The sequence below is a fragment of the Calidris pugnax genome, unplaced genomic scaffold (assembly GCF_001431845.1).
Source record: "Calidris pugnax isolate Ruff unplaced genomic scaffold, ASM143184v1 scaffold21, whole genome shotgun sequence".
Lineage (NCBI taxonomy): Eukaryota > Metazoa > Chordata > Aves > Charadriiformes > Scolopacidae > Calidris > Calidris pugnax.
The window spans coordinates 4,275,848-4,297,359 of record NW_015090770.1 but is presented as its reverse complement, the minus strand read 5'-3'; the positions used below and the strand labels follow the sequence as shown (position 1 = coordinate 4,297,359).

The window sequence follows — 21,512 nt, the reverse complement described above, 5'->3', positions numbered from 1 at the left end:
ATGTTCCCTCATGGCTCTCTTGCCTTGGTTTCCCTGGTCTGTAAAATGGTGATGACAGATCTCCTGGTGACAAGCACAAAGTAAGAAGAGGCATTTTTATTTACCAGAGCAGCGGTGGAGCCGGGCTGGGAATACACAACGCAGCAACTTGAATTCCTCCAGCAAGACTGCACCTTCCACCAGGCTCTCTGTTCACTTAAAAACCCCCCATTATCCAGCAAATTGCATATTCCAAAGGGGGAGTTCATTACCCACTCTAATGGCAGCGAGTGGCAGAGGCCATTACAATAAATGGCTTTTTGGTAAGATGGCTCTGTAATTCAGTTGGTATTTAACACTGGCCGAGGGAGTCATCTCTTTACATTAAATACATTAAGCAAAACACCTTTGTGAACATCCCCCTGTGCTAAAGAGCTGTTATAATGAAGGTGATTAGGAATAAACATAACAGCAGAGGCTGCTGTCTCAAAATAGTTTGGGTCAGTGGTTACACGGCAGAGGGAACTATGCCGTGCACAGAGGACTTGTGTATTTGTGAGGGACCAGCTGGCTTACTGCAGCTCATCCAGAGATGCTGGGCCTTCTCCAGAGCTTGGCAGCTGCTGGGGGGTAGCTTCCATCCCTGGGAGCGCTTGGTGACTGCCCCACAGCCCCTCCACGCTGGTGGCTGTAGGGGACCTGTCATCTTACAAGCACAGCCTAAAACTAGTAGCAGGGCTGCGCAGAACAGTCTGTAACTCAACAGACACATGCAAGAGCTCTGGCAAATACTTAATGGATTGTTCCACCAGTAAACTCTCCAAGAAAGGAGCGGAGAGCCAATTCAGTGCCTTCCAAATCACAGCTCTGTTAAAAAAATTAACCCAAAGCAGAGCTCTTCCTCTTGGCAGCTCTCCAGTTATTAATTTCTATGTATCAGCTGCATCTGAACGGGCTTGGGCTTCTGCCCGCTATTTCTATTTATTTGTTTTCCATTCATCTCCACTAAAACTAAAACTCAAAACCTTCTAAAGAGAATGGAAAACAAACATGCTGAACCAGTATCGCTGCCCACGTACAACTGGCAGAAATCACTGCGCTTTTTCCTCCTCTGCAGTGAGGTAAGATCTAATTCTTAAAACTCTCTCAGCCTCTCACTTAAAAAATAGCACAGGTACCTACAGCAGTAGCTGTGGCCTTGAGTTCTCCTTGCTTTCTGGGCACATTGATAAGCAGTTGCCTTCAGCCCCTGACTGTAGGTCTTCACTGCATATCAGGTCCCTGTGCTGGAGACCTTTCCGGATTAAACAGCATCTGCATGGTTTGAGAAGACAGAGCTGATGGTCCAGATGGTCACACTGAGGCTACAATCCCTTGTAACAGTTTGGACTGTGCCTGTGTTAACAATGCACTGCATTGGTTGTGGGAAGAACTGCACACTTTTAAAGGAAAACACATATAATCCAAGAATACTGGCATTTTTCCCTCCTTTTACTTTTCCCCTTGCTGCTACCAAGAGGCTGGTGATGTTCTTCAGGCCAAGCTTTGCCTGTGCTAACTGGAGTTAGCTCATCTACCCTGCCATAAGCACCCAGCTTGCCCACCCTTGCTTGACTTCTTATTGGAGTCTTGGTTTGTTCTGAACCCATCTTTATCTCAAAGCACATCACCAGATAAAGTGTTTTGCTATAAAAGCCCAGGCTTTTACAATGGTATGATTCTTTACACGTAAGAATAAGAATTCTTATAAGATCTGAATAAGAACTGAAAAGCCAAAGGTTATGAACTTACTTTTAAAGTGGGACAAATTACAAAATATCCTCTCGTTTACAACTACAGTATTTAAATCCTATTTGAAACAACATAATCAATAGGATCTAACTATTCATGTACAGGAAGAGATTCTTAATAAGTAAAATGCACTAAAATAAGGCTTTGGTCTTTTTCAGTGCTTTTTGTCTTACAATTCAAGTGTTTTCCTTCCTTAAAAACACACACAAGTGAATACATAGTGCAAGATACGAGTCTGGCTGACTGTGAAATTCTTCTGCCTGTTACCTAAAAGGATTTCCTTCCACCAATAAACAGAGTTCCCAGTTCTGCATTTAGGGCATCATCAGGAATGACATCATCCTCCACAAATTCATCTCCAAGCTTCTTCCACCACGGCCAGCGAGTGTATTTCAGCATAGTGTTGTGGGATTGTCTTGCCTTGGTAGCTACAGGGACTGATCGGCTCATAAAGACATCAAGATCTTTTCCTGTGGTCTCTGCTAACCCTGGAGCATCTGTGAAAACAAGGGGAATTATTTTCTGTATTTTGCTTGCAGTTTTAGGAGTATTTCAAACAAAAAAAAGAAGCAGCACTACCCTCCCACTTCCCACTGTCCTTTCCCTACACTGGCATTGCAATTTTATGGTTGCATGATAAACCTGACTGGAGAAGTAATCCAAATTAAGGCTAATCTGAAAAAATAAACACATAATGGGGGAAGAAGGGGGGAAAGCAGGACTACTTAATTCAGGTGCAGTGGTGGCATCCACTAAAATGACTTCTTGTGAAACTATGACCTAAGAGAAAGAGGAGGTCCTGGTCGCTCCTGCCAGATCAGGGCTCCTGGTGCAGGGTGACATCAGTGTCATGTTTCCAGGGCTCATGCAGCAGCGCTGTCTATTCCCTGCCTGGGGGACCCAGCACAGTGCGAGTGTCTGTCGCTGATTTGCCTGTTCAGGGGGCGATGAGCTGCAGTGACACAGCACGTGACAGACTAAATAATGGAATTCAGTAACTTGCTGAATTTTGTCCAGCTTGGGTGCTCTCTGGTGGCTGCAGTTTGCTATTCTCACTCTTTCACTCCAGGCTACTTGTCTGGAATTAAGACAGCACAGGAGTGAATTCCATTTCAAATAAAGCCACGCCAGAGAAAATGAAAACGTGACTCAGAATTCATAACTCAATGATTTCCCTCTTCATCTGGAAGAGGTGAGAGCACTTCAACCAGTGGCTTACTTACAACACAAGAAAACAGAACAAAATGAAACAAGCAGAGTAAGAGGTTGTGTGAGATCCCCTTCTTACAAATTTTAATGCCTTTTAGAGGACTATTGCTTTCTTGTGAAGATATCAGAGAGACTTTTAGCAGAAGAACAAGATGCTCCTTGACAAGCAGCTGTGTATACGTAACCTATAGCAACACTTGGATAATCTCTAACAAAGCCTGAATCTCAAGATAAGGCAGATGGCAAAGGAAGAAAGATATTTCAGTTTTGAAATGAGGCTTTACCACTGTTCCCTCTAATTTTCTCTCTAAATTAGTTTAATCCAAACGGTAATCAAAACTAGGACCAGAGCGGTCACATACTCATTAGCAGCTCCACATCGGTGTTGACCTGAGCCAGTAACGTCTCTCTCCGCTGCGCTGCTCTCTGATCCAGTCTGCTCCTCAACAGGAACTGTGCCAGCTTTTCCTGGGCCTGCATATGCAATTCTTTACTCATTTCTTCTGACATTTGGGAAGCCTGGAGGGAAATAACAGTTTGTTACAATTAGAAGCTGGTTATTTTAAATCTTTTGGGGGCAGAATAATGTCCAAACAAGGAATGCAAATGCTGTTCTTAATTGTTAACTTAATAATTTTGCTTCCTCTGCAGATCTCTCCAAAGCTATCCATCATCAAGTATATAAATTTTCCAATTATAGTTCGCTTTGACTTTTTTTTATTAGATTAATGGTTAAAATCCCCAATATTCTAGTGGCTCGCTGTCAAAGCAGCAGGGTTAATGTATGCATACCTCACATGGATTATCTTGATCAGAATTTATGAAGCTGAATATATTTCATCCCTACAGTATTTTATGTTACATCATTAATGCGAATTGTGAAATGACTAAGAAACAGACCGGATGCAATTTGATGTAGTCATCCACCTTCTGCTGCAAGGCTAGTCTCTGCTCATCAGTCAGTCCCTTGGGATCTTTCCAAGGAGAGAGAGGTCTCCTCCTCCTTCGTTTTTCCAAGAATTTAAAAGCCTTTGTAAAGAACAAAGGAGAATATGACAATCACACACAGGAAGTTTGTCTTCTTGCTTTGTTTGTAATCAATCAATGAAAGAAAAACATTTCAGCATTGCATCTGCTAAAGCATAAATTTAGCTATGATGCTGAAAAGACAACATACAACGGTCCGCATGAATACTAATTCATAAATAAGAACACTCATAATAAATTACTGACTCATCTGTAGTGTGGTGAAATTCCAACCTCAGGTTTCAAAGTGGCACCTCTTATATTTTAGTTGCAAGACTGCATAAGATTTTGTAACATATGCAATGTTTAACCCATCTAAACAACTTGTGGCTCTGGACTATCATCCTCTGAATAATTTTTTAATCAATTATGGCCACATCAACAGTAAGAGAATAAACAGAGCATTTTGTGGCATTGCAATAATCCCCTCAGTCCTGCCTACTGTCAGAACAAAGTGCATATACTTACTGCTCTCTGAATGACAACAGCTGCTTTATACTCCTTAAGTGATTGTCTCTGTTGATGAAAATTTCTCCTTGCTCTATACCCTCTCCAGAATCTCTGGATAGTTAATGCTGATTTCCCCTCCATTTCCTCCATGTATTTATTTACCTGACCTACAAACGTAATACAAATTCAGTTATAAAGACTGTGGGTTGGGCTCTCTTAACAATTTTCTTTTGAACTACTACACCTCAAACTAGACAATACTACAAAAGCTGGGGTGCTATCAGTTAAAAACCCCTCTTCATCCAAGGTCTGCTCGCTGTGGGCTAGGTCTCAGAAACTTAGAGCTGCAATGGAACTTTGTAACACCAGAAAACTGGATTTCCCTTTCACCTGTGCCATTTTGAAGGCAGCAGATCTTGATCAGTAGTTACTGAGCCCTTGTAGAATTAGCATATTCTGTGTCAGATAATTGGGTCAGAAGAGATAGTAAGACTAAAGTGCAAACAGACACACATGATTAGGAAATATATTTGGGGAAACTGTTCTTAAGGAGACCCAGACAGTTTAATCTTCTGATATAGTTTAATATATATCATACTGGGATGGATTATTTCCAGTAAGGCCAGCTGTCGTTCATGGAAGAGTCTCATGGCCCTCTGTCTCTGAAGTTGCATTTGCAGTTTTAGAGCCTCCTCTTCCTTCTGTTTTTTTAAGTGCTGCAGCTCCTGTTCCCGCTTAGCTCTGCAATATACAAATACATTAACAATTAGCTTAAATTGTACATTTCTTAAAAGCAGCTCTTGTTCTCTCTGTGTTAAATGGTCCAGCATCGAGGGAGGAAATCCACAAAATAACGTGCCATCCCAGCTGTTAGCTGCAGGACCACACCGAGCAACGAGAAATCACCTGCAAGCAAACAAATCACCACACTGTCTATAGCCATGAAAAAATCAGAGCCAGTCGCTCAACCTGGTATCCAATCAAAGGACAAAGTTCTAAGGACTCTGAAGGGAACAGTGCTCCATGTGGGACATTCACAGCCAGCATGAACTAGAACAACAACTTTGATTCCATCATCTGGGGAAGAGGTAAAGCAACATTAGTCATCTGCTCCAGCACGCACCTTTTCCAGTGCATCCATCAAGCGTGGCACCTGCTTTCCATAATACATGCTATTATTTTTGGACTGACTGCAAGAGTAGATCAGAATGTTGGCTGTTCAGGCTCACTTCTTAAATTTGGAGGGATTTTTTTTTGCTCCAGGAAATCCAGACTGACATGTTTTCTCCATCAACTTTGTTAACAGAACACTAGGAAAGAATTTTTTTGCAAACTTGTCTTGATCTATACTAGTTGCTGTAATTTGCTGTTAGGATGTTGCCCCGCTGTGCTTGGCATCCGAAAAGCCCCAGCAGATGTTTCACAGATGAGACATCTGAAAACTCTGTAGCTGGCCCCCAGAGAGTTTAAGCTAATAATAGCCTCTAAATCAATTATATATATACAGTAACATATTAATATAGAAACTAATATATTAATACTAAATATAGTGATGTACTGATACTAATAGTTTCTGAGACCACTTTGACATGGTCTCAGTGAAGCATGAGGAGCTGTGAGCTAGGACTCCCCTCCCTTCACTACCCCTTCTTGTCCCAATGGACCTGACCCCATTAGCAGTTTAACACTTGAGACTTTACAATGAGGTCACGATGTGACGACTCCTCTTCTCCTATTGCAGCGAAATCACTTGCCCGCTCAGGACCTGAGTACCCCAAGGGACCCACAGCCCTGAGCATTTCTCCAGCACTTTTCCAAGCACAATGAAAGGAGCACCCTAAGCACTAGGAAAGAGAACAAACGGACAGAGCAGAGGCATAAGGAGTGCCACAAAGGGGGAAAAAAAACGTTCATAGATCAGAACTAACCTCCAGCAATTTTGGTATCGCTACGTGTCACATACCTTTAGATTCGCAGTACTATTGAGTTATTTGTGTGTTTCCCATCACCAGTATAAATTGAGTTGTATTTTTTCTACCAACCATACTTTCTCCTCAGTCTCTGTAACTGGGTGGGGGAAGATGGGATGGAAGCCACTGTGTGAAAGAGATGCTCTGGATTTAACGATCTGACCCGAACTGATAAACAGCCTCCACCACGATCTGAGAGACCATAATCCTTTTATGACAGTAATGCAGACTTGAAGCGTGCCCACACATCCACCTACACAGACAGACCATAGCATATGTGATTACATCAGAATAGACTCAAGGAAACCAGAGGTCTTCAGCCCACATTTCTGCAAATTAGAGCTGTAAATCTTTGCATTTTTAATCCAGGCAGGCACATATTATAATTCTAAGTGGAACGATGTCACAGGATCAAACAGAACTTTTGATGACATTTTCTTGATAAAACTATCAATAATTTTCCCTAGAAATTTTTATCAGCTCTATTAGGTGGAAAACTACAAGAATGTTGCATGAACCTCTCAGATGTGCATCTGTGAAACTACCAATGGTGTCTGTCAGGTATTTAAATTTGATACTGATTCTTTCCCATGCAGCCTGCAAAACACACACTCTTCTTCAGTCTCAGTTCCTCCTAATGATAAGACCTATTTGTTTGCAGAAGACCACACTGTGACAGGGAACTGCCTCTGAACAAAAGCAAAACAGATACAGTGTGACAGGAGTTTATGGCACAGATCAGCCTCCACCATGATGACCACCGGTGATCATCTCTTTATATATATATAAAATGGTTTGATTTTTGAGGCATGACTAATACAAATTATTGCCATTTCAACAGTTCTACAATTAGCTATATAAAAGCGAACTAACTTCAAGGAGAAATTACAGGCCTAAATATTCACTGAGGAGACATTTCTGAAACCAGAGTTTCAGGAGTTTATAACTTGCAGAGTTGAAGATCTTCCACTGCAGCTGCAGGTGAGCCAAGTTTGGAGTTTCAACCTCAGTAGTATTTAACCACACTTGTTCTAAAATAAATCTGTGAATATAACCAAACCCTGACTGTTAAAAATTAAAAAGTCCTCTTGAAACCTCTTCTAAAGTCATGCTTAGAGTATTCCAAACACGATAATTCAGTGTAACACTAACTGCAGCTTTGAACTAGACAGAAAAGAAAACAACACTGGAGCTGTACAGCTACTGTATTTACTCAGCACATTGGGACTGACTGAGCCATGAACATACAACTGTAAGGACGTTAATACATTTCCATTCCTCTCAATATTAAACAAACACATTCAAAAATCCTTTTAAATGACTCAAGAATTACTCAAGAGGCACATACTAACGCTTACAGTATTGGAAATCTGACACAAGTCAAGTAGCTTTCTGCTTGCCAATAGTCTCGCCACCCTTTCCCTTCTGCTTCACCACGTTACGCTTTGCCCATCATCCAAGTTTTCTGGGCTTCTATTTTGGCTTCCAAAGTGCCTGATGAGGGCAGGAATATTGTCTCAAAGTGTATGGTGGAGTAAAAAGGAGTGCCAAGGATGTCATTCTTGGTGTTTCAGCACAAAAGCTGGAGTGGCTAGTGGCCCTCTATGGACACACTGCTTGCCCCTGCAAATCTTTCAGAAGTTAAGGATTACACCCTAAATAGTCCAATATTTTCGTAATGCAGTCAGACAACAAATTGTAACTGTCTACTTTCTAACACCTTGATCATAATGCAAAGTGAATTGAGTAATTGATTTCTAAGGCCTAGTTTTGACATGGTAATGCTCAACATGTGCAAAAAAAAAGGTTAAAGAAACTTGCTGCAGAGTCTGAACTTCATTTAGATCCTTTATCCTATGTTAAATTCACATCAAATTTCTCAAAAGAGTTAGCTTAACATGTGCTAACATTACTGTTGAAGTCTTACTTCAAGACAGACAAGCATTATTTACGTAGCTCCATTCTTCCGTGGTGCTCCAAGTCAGAGGATACTATTTCTAGGTCACTGAAGCGACTCCAGTTCTGAGAGTCAAAGATTTCAAATATTAATGAAGAACAATGTCTTGCAATCACTATACGGAGCAAGCACTAGGGGCCTTGGTTTCTGCAGCTCTCTGGCACAGCAGATTAGAAACTCCAGGACAGCTCCACATTCAATTTATAGTGAAATTTTGCATCAAGTTAACTGTGAACCAGTAAAACATTCTACCACCAGTACATCATCCTCTAGTGCTATTTGGTGCAATCCCATGCTACAGCGTACCACACTTTTAGCGTCTCATATGCCATAAATTTTTTACACGGAAAACATATAGAAGCTTCATAAAAGTATTTTTTTTTTGCAGAGAAGTTTGGCAGCTGAGAAAGGGACAGTTGGAGCTTTTGGCACCAGAAATGGCAGTTTGGTACTGCTGGAAAAGCACATTGTTTGGATGTTTCTGCTACAAGCATCTGTAGTGAAACAGCTCGTATTGGCATTACATTACCTTTATGTTAGAGAAATAACAGCTGACTGGAAAAAAAGCATCTTCAAGATACAGGAGCTCTTGGTCAGCCCAAACTTACAGCCTGGGACATGGGAACAAATCCTCAGGGAAGCTATTTCCAGGAAGGACAGGAAGTGAATGGGAACAGCCAGCATAGGTTTATCACAGGCAAATCATATTTGATCAGCCTGATTGCTTTCTGTGATGAGATGACTGACTCTGTGGACAAGGGAAGAGCAGTGGACATCATTTTGCTTGACTTTATCAAGGCTGTCATCACAGTCTGCCATGCAGGGCAGGGCTGACACGCAGAGGAACCTCCACAAGCACAGAAAATTGGTCAACAGAAGCCACATGAAGTTCAAATGGGAAGTTCTACACCTGGTACAAAGTAACCTCATGAACCAGGACAGCCTGGGCACTGATACCTGGACAACAGCTCCAACGACTCTGAACTGAGAAAAACCAAGACAAACCAAACCTTCTTACTAGATTCTTCTCTTCAGTGCTTTTTCAAAGCCATGCTGTTTACCTGAAGCTTCTCTGTAGAGCGGTCACTGCTTGGGGTAGTTTTTTCAGCCTTTTCCTTGTCTGAAATCCCCTCCACGCAGCCTGGATTATACAAGCTGCTTGATGCTGCCTCTGAAATTAACAAAGCAGGTGGTAGAATATTTTCTCTGTATATAAAGCCATTTTATTACTGCTTGCATATTTGGAACAATCTCAACATTTGGCCAAAAAAACATCAGTTTTCAAATGCATCAATATTCAGTACTTGTAACTGCTTGGGGAATTTAAGGTCCTATAAGACAATTATTATCACGACACCTGTACTTGCTCCAAAGGCAGCTAATCTGATCATCTGGATTGATGCTCTCTGTGGTAAACAAATGAATCTACAGCAAAAATATATATTATCTGCATCAATCAATGCTAGAAATTTGTATTTAAAACACCTGAAGCACTTGATAATGGTGATTCAATCAGAACACCTACACTAGAGAGGACAGAAAGATAAGTCTGGAGAATTAGCAGCAGGAAAAATGTTACATTTGCAGTATGATCAGAAGTCACTGAAATGCAACAAACATGAAAAAAAAAATCTATTCTAGTCTTAAATGGAACTTTTTTTTTTAAAAAAAACCCTAACACTAAACACCCTGATCTGTTGAAGAAGAAAGCAGGTCTCTATAAACATAACTCTGATTTCCTTTAAAGTACTGTCTTTGAAAAGCCTGAATGTAAAATTTTAACAAGTTCATAAAACACACATCATCTCTTTTATTGGGAACATAGCCCAGAAAGTGTCCTTGCTGAACATTTTCTCTGTATGACTTACTTAATTCTATGTGAATACTGCCTAGAGTTCGGAGATCTAAATTTGTAACATTGATGTGAGAAAAGCAGATACAGTTATTTTTGTTTTATGGTTAGCAAAACTAAATTAATTTTTCCCCCCTAAAGTTGTATAGAAATCTATGGTGAATCTGTAACAGAAAGTCAATCTCTCGTGTCACAGTCCCATACCACAGGACAATTATCTTGATGTTTTAAAAAATGATGGAGGGAAAAAAAATTAATAAATAGAAAATTTAAAAATCCATTAATATAGTGGAAAAATAACACAGGCTTTTAAAAGCGCTAAAGTGACAGAGTAAATCCATTCTAAACATATATAAATCACATGTAACTATGATTTCACATACAAAAGTCCCATTAAACTTCAGCACCTGCATTTCTCCTTTTCCACTGGATTGTTCCAAGTCCAGCAGGTCCAAGAGCTGACTGAGATCCCTGTCAAATCCTTTGCCAGTCCACTGTTTACTTAAAAGCCCTTTTAATCCTAAGAAAGAGAGAGAGAAGAAGCACTTGATACCGCTAAGGTGAATTTTCCTTTTCAGGATTTCAACTAACAATTTTCAAGTCAAAAAATCAAATCTGATTCTATGTGCAAAGGAACACTAGAGCTGAACACCATCAGTCATCTTTGAGTTTCAATGAATATCTGGTCCTCCAACCATCACAGAGAATTATTATACAGTGATTGCAATTTTGTATGTCCAAGTCACTATCTATTATGTCTACATAACTGGCAGTTAAATTATCAATGTACTTGCAGTGTCTTATCAGTAAGTCATTGAAAGGTACTACAAGGATGTAAAGCACCATCCAAGTGCTAGGTTTTATTAACACAGATTTCATATTTTTCGTAATAAAATTTATTTATTTATAACTGGAATCCTTTGATGTCTTATCTGTATAGCATATTCCAACTGCAAGTACGTGTTCATCCAATCCCTGAGACAAAACAACTTTTTAGGTTCACAGTAGCTGAAAAGCACACTTCTGCTTCCCCTGCACCACACACACACTCGCTGTGCTGCACACAGGGCACGAGTAGACAGTAACATGCTTTTTAGCTTTGTATCAGACAAATCCCAGAGTTTTGCAGGGAGTTGGAAGGAAAAGGAAAGAGAGCAGGAGGTAGAGAGGTGATTGGATAGCTTCCTGAAAAACTGCAGGTTCAGGCAACTCCCATTTTCAAATTATTGTCCAAAAGCATATTCATACACAGCAACTCCAACACTCCTATATATTCTTACAGGATCTGGACGTGAAGCACAAAGCCCTTCAGGCAAACAGAAATGGCACCTCTGTTCTACCACACATGCACCATTTTGGAATGACGACGATGACAGTTACACACTTCAGGAGAGACAGGTGAGACTCCAAATGGAGTCAGCGGATGCCCTAATGTTGCCTGAGCTCTGCAAAACCACGTAGCCTGGTGACGCAAAGCAGGTTCCTCACAGAAGTCCTGTGGCTCTGATGCAACCACTTGCCAGTTTCTGTACAGATTACACAGCTGTATGAACCTTTCAGCTACTGACAGGGAGCACCCTGTGTGTGTCTCTCAGAGGCGTCAACCCATGCAGACAAAAAGCCCAGGCCCTCCTGGAAACGTGGTGTAAAGACTGGACTAGTCTTGGAGACGTGAGGTTCAGGTGATGTCCTCACCACCGGCAGGCTGCCTTTACTGGCAGAAAGTTTGGGCTGAAGTACCTTCCACTGGCAACGGCTCTGAGCCACTGTGAAGCCAAGTTACTTCAATGAGATGACCAGATGGTGGAAACCCTGTAATGTTTTCTTTGTTGCTGCTGTTCCTCAAACTATCTAAAGGATTCCAAAGCCTGAGTGAAAATTAACATACAGACTCTAACGTAAAAAAAAAAAAAAAAACAAAAAAAAGGGGAAAAAGTGATTTTTTTTTCTTAGAGGAAATAGGAAACGTGCAGAAGAGAGATTGAGTCTCTAAATTACTGTGGCATATTGTGATTCTAGACCAAAATAAAGTATAATCCTTTAATGGAGACTTGCACTTTTTCAGACAAGCCAGCATTCTACAGCTGGGATGATCAGACCATCACAGCAGCTTCACAAGAACCTGCAGTGTGACACCAGCCTTAGGCACGTTATACTTAATTTCATACCAAAAGGAAGCCCTCTTCCAATTCTATAGGTAAAAGGGTGGCAAAGCTGCCCATCTGCTCCCAAAATTCATTTGGCTGGCACTGCCTAATAAGCAGTCAGCACAAGCGTTAAAAAAAGGGAATTGGGCCTTTTTGTCTTGCTCACCCACTTCTTACTGTCTTTGTCCCCAAAGGACTGAGGCTGCTCACAAGTAGTTTTGACCATCAATAACATCCAGAATATAAAAGATCTGGCAAACATCAAAGCCTCTTTCTTAGTCTCTGTGGGCATGACAGAGGACAAAGGGGTTTCCTGGAGCTCCCTGCTAGGCTAGAGACAGAAACATTAAATGGGACATCTCATTAAATAATGAATAACAGAGCAAATTATATGCATACTCAGCCTCCTCATCTAAAGGCATCAAGACAAAACGATAAACTCATTTCATAAATTTTTGGAAAGAGTTCATTCCAATCCCTTGGATAGCAAAAGGCAGTCAGTTCCTCAGTAACAGAGAGCAGCACCCATCAGATAAGGAGACCTCTAACAGCCGGGGTCAGGACTTGGCTTTAAGCAAAACTTTCCTGCTTCTGGACTAGGGAGCCTTAGCACACTGGCAAATGTCTGACACACAGGCAGCACAGGCACCCTGCCACTTGGATCTCTCAACAGCCAACCTGCACAGGAAAAAAAGGTGCAGAACATCACATAGAAAGAAGTAAAGTCCATCAGGTTGGAAGCGACAAACAACAGCTTTAAGAGACAAGTTGCCACATGCAGAGTCCTCAACAGAGAGAAGAAAATCAATCTAGGAAACAGAAAGAGGTGCGGCACCTTAAACTACAATGAAAATGAACAGAATAGAAGGAAAAATAAAAACACTCAACAACACAGCACTGCAGTTTTCATCTGTTTTGGGTAGTTATTGAACTGAGATGGGAACCTCCACCTTTTGTATTTTTACAGTGAATGTAAGAGGAGGCTGAGTGGCAGGTCCCTCGTGTGCTTACCAACCTTTGTAGCGAGCTCTGAGCAACTTCACAAGCTGCTTGCAACATTTTGCCACCAACAATAGGAGTTTTGTAGCAGCATTTCCTACAACAGGATTGGAGGTAGATGAAAGCTTATAAACAAGTTCATCCAAAACAGAGTGAAGGGTCCTTTCATCAACCTGGAGCAAGACAGAACTTTAAAAACCAGGAAAAAAAATTAAAAAGTGATGGGGGGACACACAGAACTGAAGTGTTAATTACAAACTATGAGCTTTTTAACAGTGACTTATTTTTAGATATGTCAGGCATTCAGCAAACCAACATAACAGCTAGCTGGACCAGCAATTTGATCCAGGCAGTACAACTCAACCAACTGTTTCCCATTCCCTCAATTTAATAAGAAGATAAAGAAAAGAGCTATTTTTTCTATGTCTACAATGACTAGGTAAAAAAACCCCACAACACTCCTTGTATAAGAAAAAGCTCAATTTTACCAAGCAGGAATGACATCAAGTTTTAAATTTAAGATTCAGAAAAATCAATTATATGAAAAGAACTAACCTATTGACCCTCAAAATATTGTGTAAAACAGACATCATTATAATTGCTGTTTCAACATCATCCGTTATTAACAACTGCAGGAAGTGATCATTTTGCAGTACTGCAAAGAAACAAAAACAAGCAAACAAGAAATCACACAATCAGAACCAGACTTGAAAATACCATAAAACAAATAAAATTCATTATGAAACATATGCTACAGCGAGTAAAACCAGATACTGTTTCTGGAACAAACTCCTTCTTTTATAATTCTTACACTGAAAATTACTGGAATAAGTAAACTACTTTAACATCCAAAAAACATGTTGAGCCCTGTTTTTTCTGCCTTTGGATATCCCTCAGGCACTGGTGTTGCAATGGAATAAAAGCCTTAAAACCTTTTATGTTACACTAGTACCAGTTTCTTATTACAACAGTGGAATTTTCACTGGGGCAACAATATCCAGTGAAGGTAGGGACTTCTGACAGTTTGTTACACCAAGTTTATTTAATGCAAGTCCACTGATGTCATTAAAGCACCATCTTTGTATCACTATCTACATATTTAGTAATTTTTCTGACTGTGTGTGTTTTTAGTTACACATCTTATGATCCTTAGGTTTTTGTTCTATATTAGAAACAAAACCAAACTGTGCTTTTTAAAATCAGCGTGATTAACACTGGTTTACTTGAAAGCTTATTTTGGTCTGAAGTGTACAGTGAAGTTTGTTAGATATTTGTAAAATTCCCTGGCAGGGCAACAACTTCGGAAATCTATTTTCAAGTCTACCCACTTTCCAGGGGCGGCAACGTACTCTGATCAAGTTTCTGTGTATGTTAATCACACACGGGTGAAAAGATCAACTGTATCTTATCAGAAAAAAAATATCTGATTTTTTTAAGGTATAGAATTACAAAGGAAAATTACAGGAAAACACTTCTAATGTTTGTCTTGGAAAGACTAGAAGGGGAACTTGTATTTCTCTTTAGTGGGTCGTTTTCATTTTAGCTATTGCTGTTTCTGTTGAGCAGACTACTTTAAGAAATTGATTTAACATCTACTCCAATGTAGAATACTATGTGGAGATTATCTTGAGAGTGATTCTTGATACCTGCAGTTGCCATAAATAAATTTTCAGTTGTTTTATGTGTTTACTTTTCCCTTACCACATGCTGCTAGTTGAATATGCCCACCGAACAGCCAGCAGATGGCATCAGTTACTGTTTGGAACCAGCGTAAAAAATCTTGGTTTTCTTCATCCTAAGCAAAAAAAAAAAAAAAAAAGTAAAAACCATGTGTATGTATTTTCACTGAAGACTTCAGCTTGATGTAGTGGAAAGGTTTGTATGTTTCAGGCATTTGGAGCCCAAAACACCATCAAATTCCCAGATGAGTTTGGTGAAACTGTAGGAACCAGTCAAAAAAAGTAACTCATGAGTCCTTCAAGGCCAGAGATCAATCAAGAAAAGTCTAAACATACTCAAAAAGCATCCATTCCTGAAAACATCATAACAGGGAGAGAGAAGTTTTGTTTACTCCTTAAAAAAATATTTTATAGCACAGGAGGGTTTAATATTTTTCCTAGAACTTTTTTTTTTTTTTTTTTTTTTTTTTTTTTTTTTTTTTTTTTTTTTTTCAAAAAAAAAAAAAAAAAAAAAAAAAATAGGTAAACACATGTGTATGTATCTTCACTGAAGACTTCAGCTTGATGTAGTGGAAAGGTTTGTATGTTTCAGGCATTTGGAGCCCAAAACACCATCAAATTCCCAGATGAGTTTGGTGAAACTGTAGGAACCAGTCAAAAAAAGTAACTCATGAGTCCTTCAAGGCCAGAGATCAATCAAGAAAAGTCTAAACATACTCAAAAAGCATCCATTCCTGAAAACATCATAACAGGGAGAGAGAAGTTTTGTTTACTCCTTAAAAAAATATTTTATAGCACAGGAGGGCTAAGACAGCAAATAATAGCTCAGTACAAATGCATCACAGATTTAATCCACAGAGTGTGAAATATATTATTTAAGATTACAGCACGGGGAAAAAAAATGGTCCAAAGTGGCCAAGGACACAGTAAAAATGGAAAAGGTTCCTTAAAACCAGCATGGTAAGGCTTCAGAAGCACCTCCTAGTTGGAGGTCTGGGAGCAAACACCAAACCAGTATTAAGGTAAAGTTTGATGAGTTTGCCAAACAGACTATGTTATGTGCCTGCCTGTGATAACACTGGAGTGGGAAAAATGACCAGGTAGGATCCAGGTTTTAACACATGAACACACATACAGAGGCACGGCCTAGATTCTGAATTCCAGGTGTGAGCCACAGGCCACTGGAAATCTCAAATCCTGGTGTGTGGCAGCAAAGGGGCTTTTGATACTACCACATTGCTGACAAATGTTGTTATAAAGCACTTGGCCTGACACCTCCCACATTAATTGAGCCTTCACAAATGACACTCTGGAAAGTCTATTCCTAGATCCCTGCCGTAAGTTCCAGCCGTCAGTCATGGTTTAACTTTGTATTTGGTTCTCTGCTGACAATGAGAGATACAAAATCACAGTAATAAGTTAAGCTGTAATATTATCTGTTCTGTGTTTTGGCAATACGTCAGTTTCTGAAAGCTATTTCAGTACTTCCCTTCACTTCAAAGACTTCTACAAAAAGCAAATGAGGGCAGAATAAACTACAAATCTGCACTGGTAGAGTGGGATTTCCAAAGTTCCACTGAGCAAGCACCAAGTCTGGGTGCCCAGTCACCTCTGAGACCACAAGGTTTAGAAGCCAAAGGACTAATTATAACGTAGACTGCATTTGCATTCAAAAGAAATCTTTGCCCACAAGCATGACTCAAGTAGCATGTAGCCTGAGACATAATAAGAAAGTGTGGGGGAAATTACATGTTGTGGATAAGACTTGAGTCTCCTGGGATGTCATTCAGGAAGCTCCCTTCTTAAGCACTAAATGCACTTCCACAGTAGTGAAATAACAGAAAATATGTTACTCTACTGATACTTTCTGAGAATTGATTGCGTTTGTGGTGCCTAGCACAAAACTCCATACCAAAACTACAGGCAAGAAGCCAGCGAGCCAAGAAATGAGATACTAAGGGGAAACTGTTTTAAAGATAGTAAAAAGAAACTATCAGAATCCATGAGGTGGGTTATTTAAATTATTCATGGGTTTCGCTTGTTGGGTTTTTTTCATCTGATTCTGAAACTCACAATGTTTCAAAAGCACGAGGGATCCCAGATGGGCAAACCCATTCTTCTCTGCAAAGAGGGAGAGAACTGTTCAAACTTAAAAATTCACAAAGCCTGCCTTTGGGGTTCCCAATGTGCAGGTTCAGAAGCAGTGCGCAGTTTTGGAATTCTTTGCCAATTTCGCAGCAGAAATTGTATGGCAAAACAAACTTCAACAGATTTGATTTAAAATCTTAAGACTTCCTAAATCTTTTTTGTAATGCTGAATAAAGCAGTGGGAACAGAGCCGTAACAAAGACTGAACTAATTATATGCAAAGTTAAAAAGACACTACCGTGACTGAGATGCTGCCTTTTGTAAGGCACTTTTTTCTATCCTAATGCTCTAGTTCTTCTATCCTGCTTATAATTGCAGTCCTTCCCCCTGCCTTTAAAACTTGTGAAAAGTAGAAGCCAAACTCTTTAAACAAACCTATGGTAACAAACCAGCTTTGGGCATGTAATGGACTGAATGCACCACAATGACAGTTTTCTGTTTCAAAGCTCCAGGGCACAAGAAAAACTACTGTAATTTCTGGAAAACAAATGTTCATGGTACAGTGTCCCTAGAATAATATCCTACTTATACAACACATAACATTGGAAAGTTCACGGAGGCTCTCTGCTCTTTTAACTATGAAATTTAAATACCTTGATAGCTCGGATAAATCGTGCTTGCAAGCGTCTTCCCAAAAACAGCAGGCTGTCTATAGCTGAAGGAAGAAATTTCTTGTGAAATTCCTCAGGATCTTCTTTCACCTCTAGTCCTACACAACAATGACTGAAATGGGAAAAAAAAACACCAAAAAACCAAAAAATAAACACAAAACAAAACAAAAGAAAGGAAAAAAAAAAGCAACCTGAATAGCTGAAGGCCTGTTTGAACAGCTTAGAATGAATGTCACGTCATTGGAGAAGAAATGCTTCACTGGCATGGGACAATTCAACACTGAACAGCAGCTAACTGCTGTGACTGGCTCCAAGGTAGCTGCCTCAAAAGGAAGAGGAATCACTGACAGGCAGGAGACAGCAAGTATATTACTGCTTAATGCAGCATGGCTGAGTCTGAAACATATCTAAGGCACCTTCTCCTTTAGCTTCATAGGATCTGTTCAGGCTTGTTCCACATGCTAGGGAAGGGTTCTGATGGTTAAAAGGGAAAAAGAAAAAGGCAAAATAGAAAGGTAGGCAAAAACCTGATAAAGGAAGCCTGACGATGAGGGAGGTGCAGATCAGGAAATAAAAATACGTATAAAAACCCCATTACTTACCACAAAACCTTCAGCAAATCTCTCAACAACTTTTCTCTAACTGAGGAATACACGTGGGCTAGAAATCAGTTCTTCAGATCTCAGTTTTCTTATTTTACTCACCACAAACACGTCGGTCATTTCTGGAAGACTTTTTACAAGAAACTGCACATTTTACAATTGGGAAGCTTTCCAGTTCTGTACTCCGCACTGATACTAGTGCAACAAAAGAGTCTTCCTGACTTTTTATGAATTTTGCTTTCTGACATCTTATCTGGGCTCTGTTAGCTTTTTGTGAATGCACACACGTAAAGCTTTGCTTAACAAAGCCCTTGGAAACCAAATTCTAGGCATGAAGCTGAGATTCATTGAGTTACAGAAGGACATTTTTATAGCTAAAATAAATTTCAGTTTCCTCTGCAAACTGAAATAGCTTATAGGAGATGATTTAAGTATCACACAACTCTGGTGATAAATCTTGCATCTCTTAGTGAAATTACTGGCATTAAAAATTCATACTGCAGATATGGCATAAATAAGAGATGGTTGCTTAATTGCTTCATGCCTTAGAATTCCTCTCCCTAGTTAAGCCAAAATCAAGCACAACTCAGGGAAAATTTAAAACTTATTATTTTCCCTGACATCAAAGATTGAGATGGCATCACTGGGGATTTGAGTTTAAAGACGTCTTATTTACTAGCTATGAATTAAACTTAATTATGCCATTCTCACAAGATCACTACATCAAGCTATCTAGTCTGTATGAACCGAGTCCTCTATTATGTTTAAAATGCAAATAGATATTTCAAATAGGTATATTAAATAGGTATTTAAATGAGCCAAGCTGTGAGTCAATCAAGCTGAAGATTTTTGCAAGAGGAAATCTAAGTACACAAACTTTTAAAAATAACTGAAATTCAAAATTAGCAATTACTGGGTAAGAACTGTGACACTGATGAGTACTGTTCACATGAAAAGGTAAAGCCAACACAAAAACTGTTCCCACCAAACAGTTTACCCAGCTCAATGAAACACAATGCGAATGAATTAAACAGGACCAATTAGGCTATGCCTGACCCCTCTGCTCTTGACTGCTCCCTGCACTTTAACCCTGGCCTTTCCTGAACAACAAGCCTTGTTCTGGATGGGAGCCAACGTATTACAGCTTGAAAAGAAAAAGAGCAAGATGAAAGGCCAGAAAGAAAACAAGCAGAAAACTTCTTAGCATTTTTTTTTTTAACCTTAGTATCTCTGCTAACTGGGCAGCAGTCGCCCAGCCTCCACGCAGTCGAGAGTGGTCTTGTCTAAGGACGAGCATGCAGTACTGGGTAAGATCATAATTGTATATATCTTGCTTAATTTTTTTGGCTTCTTCGCGTCCCAAGGAAGCAGTATTTAAAATTCCTGTGGGAAGAAAGCAGGACAGAGACAAAGAGGAGCATAAGATTCTGATGTGTAAGATTATTATTTTTTTTTTCTAAAACATGTGTACACAGAAACAGGATTAAGGTAATTCTAAAAGTGCTAACAACAGCATAAAACATTTTGTCAGCATTTCTCACTCCTAAAGCTACAATCCATTCGTTAGATTATAGGACAATTGGGAAAGATAGCTAAACTTAGGTTTCCATTTTCTCATTACACATTTACTAGCAAAACATACATTACCTGGGATATAGCCCATTTGTATGAATTTCCTAGGCCAGATAAAACCACAACCACTGTGGAACATATAGCTTCCTTATAATTACATCCCAATTTAGAACAGGACCTAACTTGTTTCTATGAACAGTGGCTATGTGGCAAAAGGAAAGACAGGGGGAGTCACATGGGAGCTTGCAATTGCATTTCTATGTGTAGACTTAAAAATCGACCGCTAACGACCACTCCTGCTTTCCACCCAAAAGCACTGGGAGAAATGATGTGAACAACTGTAAGGTCCTTGCTCACATCAGCAGGGGTCTTACAAGCACAGTGACAGCTGAGAGGGAGAAAAGACTTCCTCTCCATTTGCTCCCCAGCTCCTCCTTACTGTTGCCAAGCCAAATGCCACTCAATACCATTCTCAGGAGAAGTCATATTATCAGCCTTACAGAGCTTCCAGTTCCGCCAGAAACACTCAGAAAAACCTTCTGTCTCTAAGGAGGCAAGAGGAAGGAGCGTCTGCACTTCAATACCTCATCCTTTCATCTCAGAAATTGTATTAATTACCCTTTAACTTCAGAAGTAGCAGGGGGATGTCCTGTTCTCTGCTCTCAGTGACCTGAGCAGCTAAGGCCAGTACCCTGGGGTCCGCAGATGCCAGACTTGCGCTGGGTGCGTTGGCCATTTGAAACAGAGAAGGGCCGGCAACACCATTGATTCCAGCCTCTTTCCCTCTGTAATTGTTTCGCTGCTGGTGTGGGGTCCTTACGCCATCAACCCTGCCAGCAAACCTCCAGCTCCAGGACCATCAGCTGGAAGCTCTGCTCTGTGCCTGGGGCCGCAAGTCTCCCCCTAAGGAAGGAAACAAACACGGATGAAGCTCCATCCACCCACCCACCCATCACTCTCCCTCACGTCGCGTCTCAGGGCGGCGGGCCTGGCTCTGCCGGGAGCACAGGGCTCCAGCAGGGCCGCCCGAGAGAGGCCCCATGGGGCGAGCAGCCTGAGAGGCCTCCCCGAGGGCCATCACCTGAACCACGGGCGGCGGCGGGGGTAGGGGAAGGGCTCGCCATCAGGCTGGGGAGGGACAGGTGCCTTCTTCCACCTCAGGGTCCCCCACGGCGCCCCCGGGACCCACTGACAGGCCCTTCTGAGGGGAAGCCCCTTCCCCCCCCTCCTCAACCTCCCTCACCGCCGCGCAGGGGCTGCCCCATTTCGGTGGGGGGTGTATGGGGGGGGATTGGAAGACAGAACCCACCGGCTCTAACCCCACCGCTCCCCCACGCCCCCCCCTCCTCCCCTACCCTCCCAGCTGTGTGGTCGCGGCCGCTCTCCACCAACCAGCGCTCTCCCTTAAAGGAGGCGGGTGCTATTTGCATATCCGCGTGCGGGCTGGCACCTCCGACTGCTTTCCACTCGTGGAAATTCACAGAGGGACGCCCGGCGGTCCAATCCGAGTCCCTCCTAGT

General features: G+C 40.9%; 1 protein-coding gene across 4 annotated transcripts; it reads right to left on the bottom strand.

Moving 5' to 3' along the window:
• Positions 1-80: 80 nt before the first annotated feature.
• Positions 81-21,466, bottom strand: IQCB1 (IQ motif containing B1). 4 transcript variants are annotated; one of them, XM_014939940.1, is made up of 14 exons: positions 21,385-21,466; positions 20,611-20,895; positions 19,641-19,803; positions 17,801-17,930; positions 15,082-15,175; positions 13,936-14,035; positions 13,397-13,569; positions 10,642-10,754; positions 9,444-9,553; positions 5,054-5,196; positions 4,474-4,622; positions 3,880-4,008; positions 3,342-3,498; positions 81-2,267 (listed from the first exon to the last, which is right to left on the bottom strand). In XM_014939940.1, the coding sequence occupies exons 2-14, from the start codon at positions 20,726-20,728 to the stop codon at positions 2,038-2,040; spliced, it is 1,809 nt and encodes a 602-aa protein (XP_014795426.1). In that variant the 5' UTR covers positions 20,729-20,895; positions 21,385-21,466; the 3' UTR covers positions 81-2,037. The 4 variants fall into 4 exon arrangements, with proteins under 4 accessions (XP_014795426.1, XP_014795420.1, XP_014795434.1 ...); XM_014939934.1 differs by having other exon boundaries at positions 21,348-21,443; XM_014939948.1 differs by lacking the exon at positions 21,385-21,466 and adding an exon at positions 21,302-21,316.
• Positions 21,467-21,512: the final 46 nt, after the last annotated feature.

Excerpts from the sequence above, each read along its gene's own strand:
- IQCB1 (XM_014939940.1), bottom strand. The coding sequence starts at position 20,728 with ATGGCCAACGCACCCAGCGCAAGTCTGGCATCTGCGGACCCCAGGGTA. Across the intron at positions 15,176-17,800 it reads GATTTATCCGAGCTATCAAG|GATGAAGAAAACCAAGATTT; the intron begins GTATTTAAATTT and ends TTTTTTGCTTAG. Across the intron at positions 3,499-3,879 it reads ACTACATCAAATTGCATCCG|GCTTCCCAAATGTCAGAAGA; the intron begins GTCTGTTTCTTA and ends ATTTCCCTCCAG.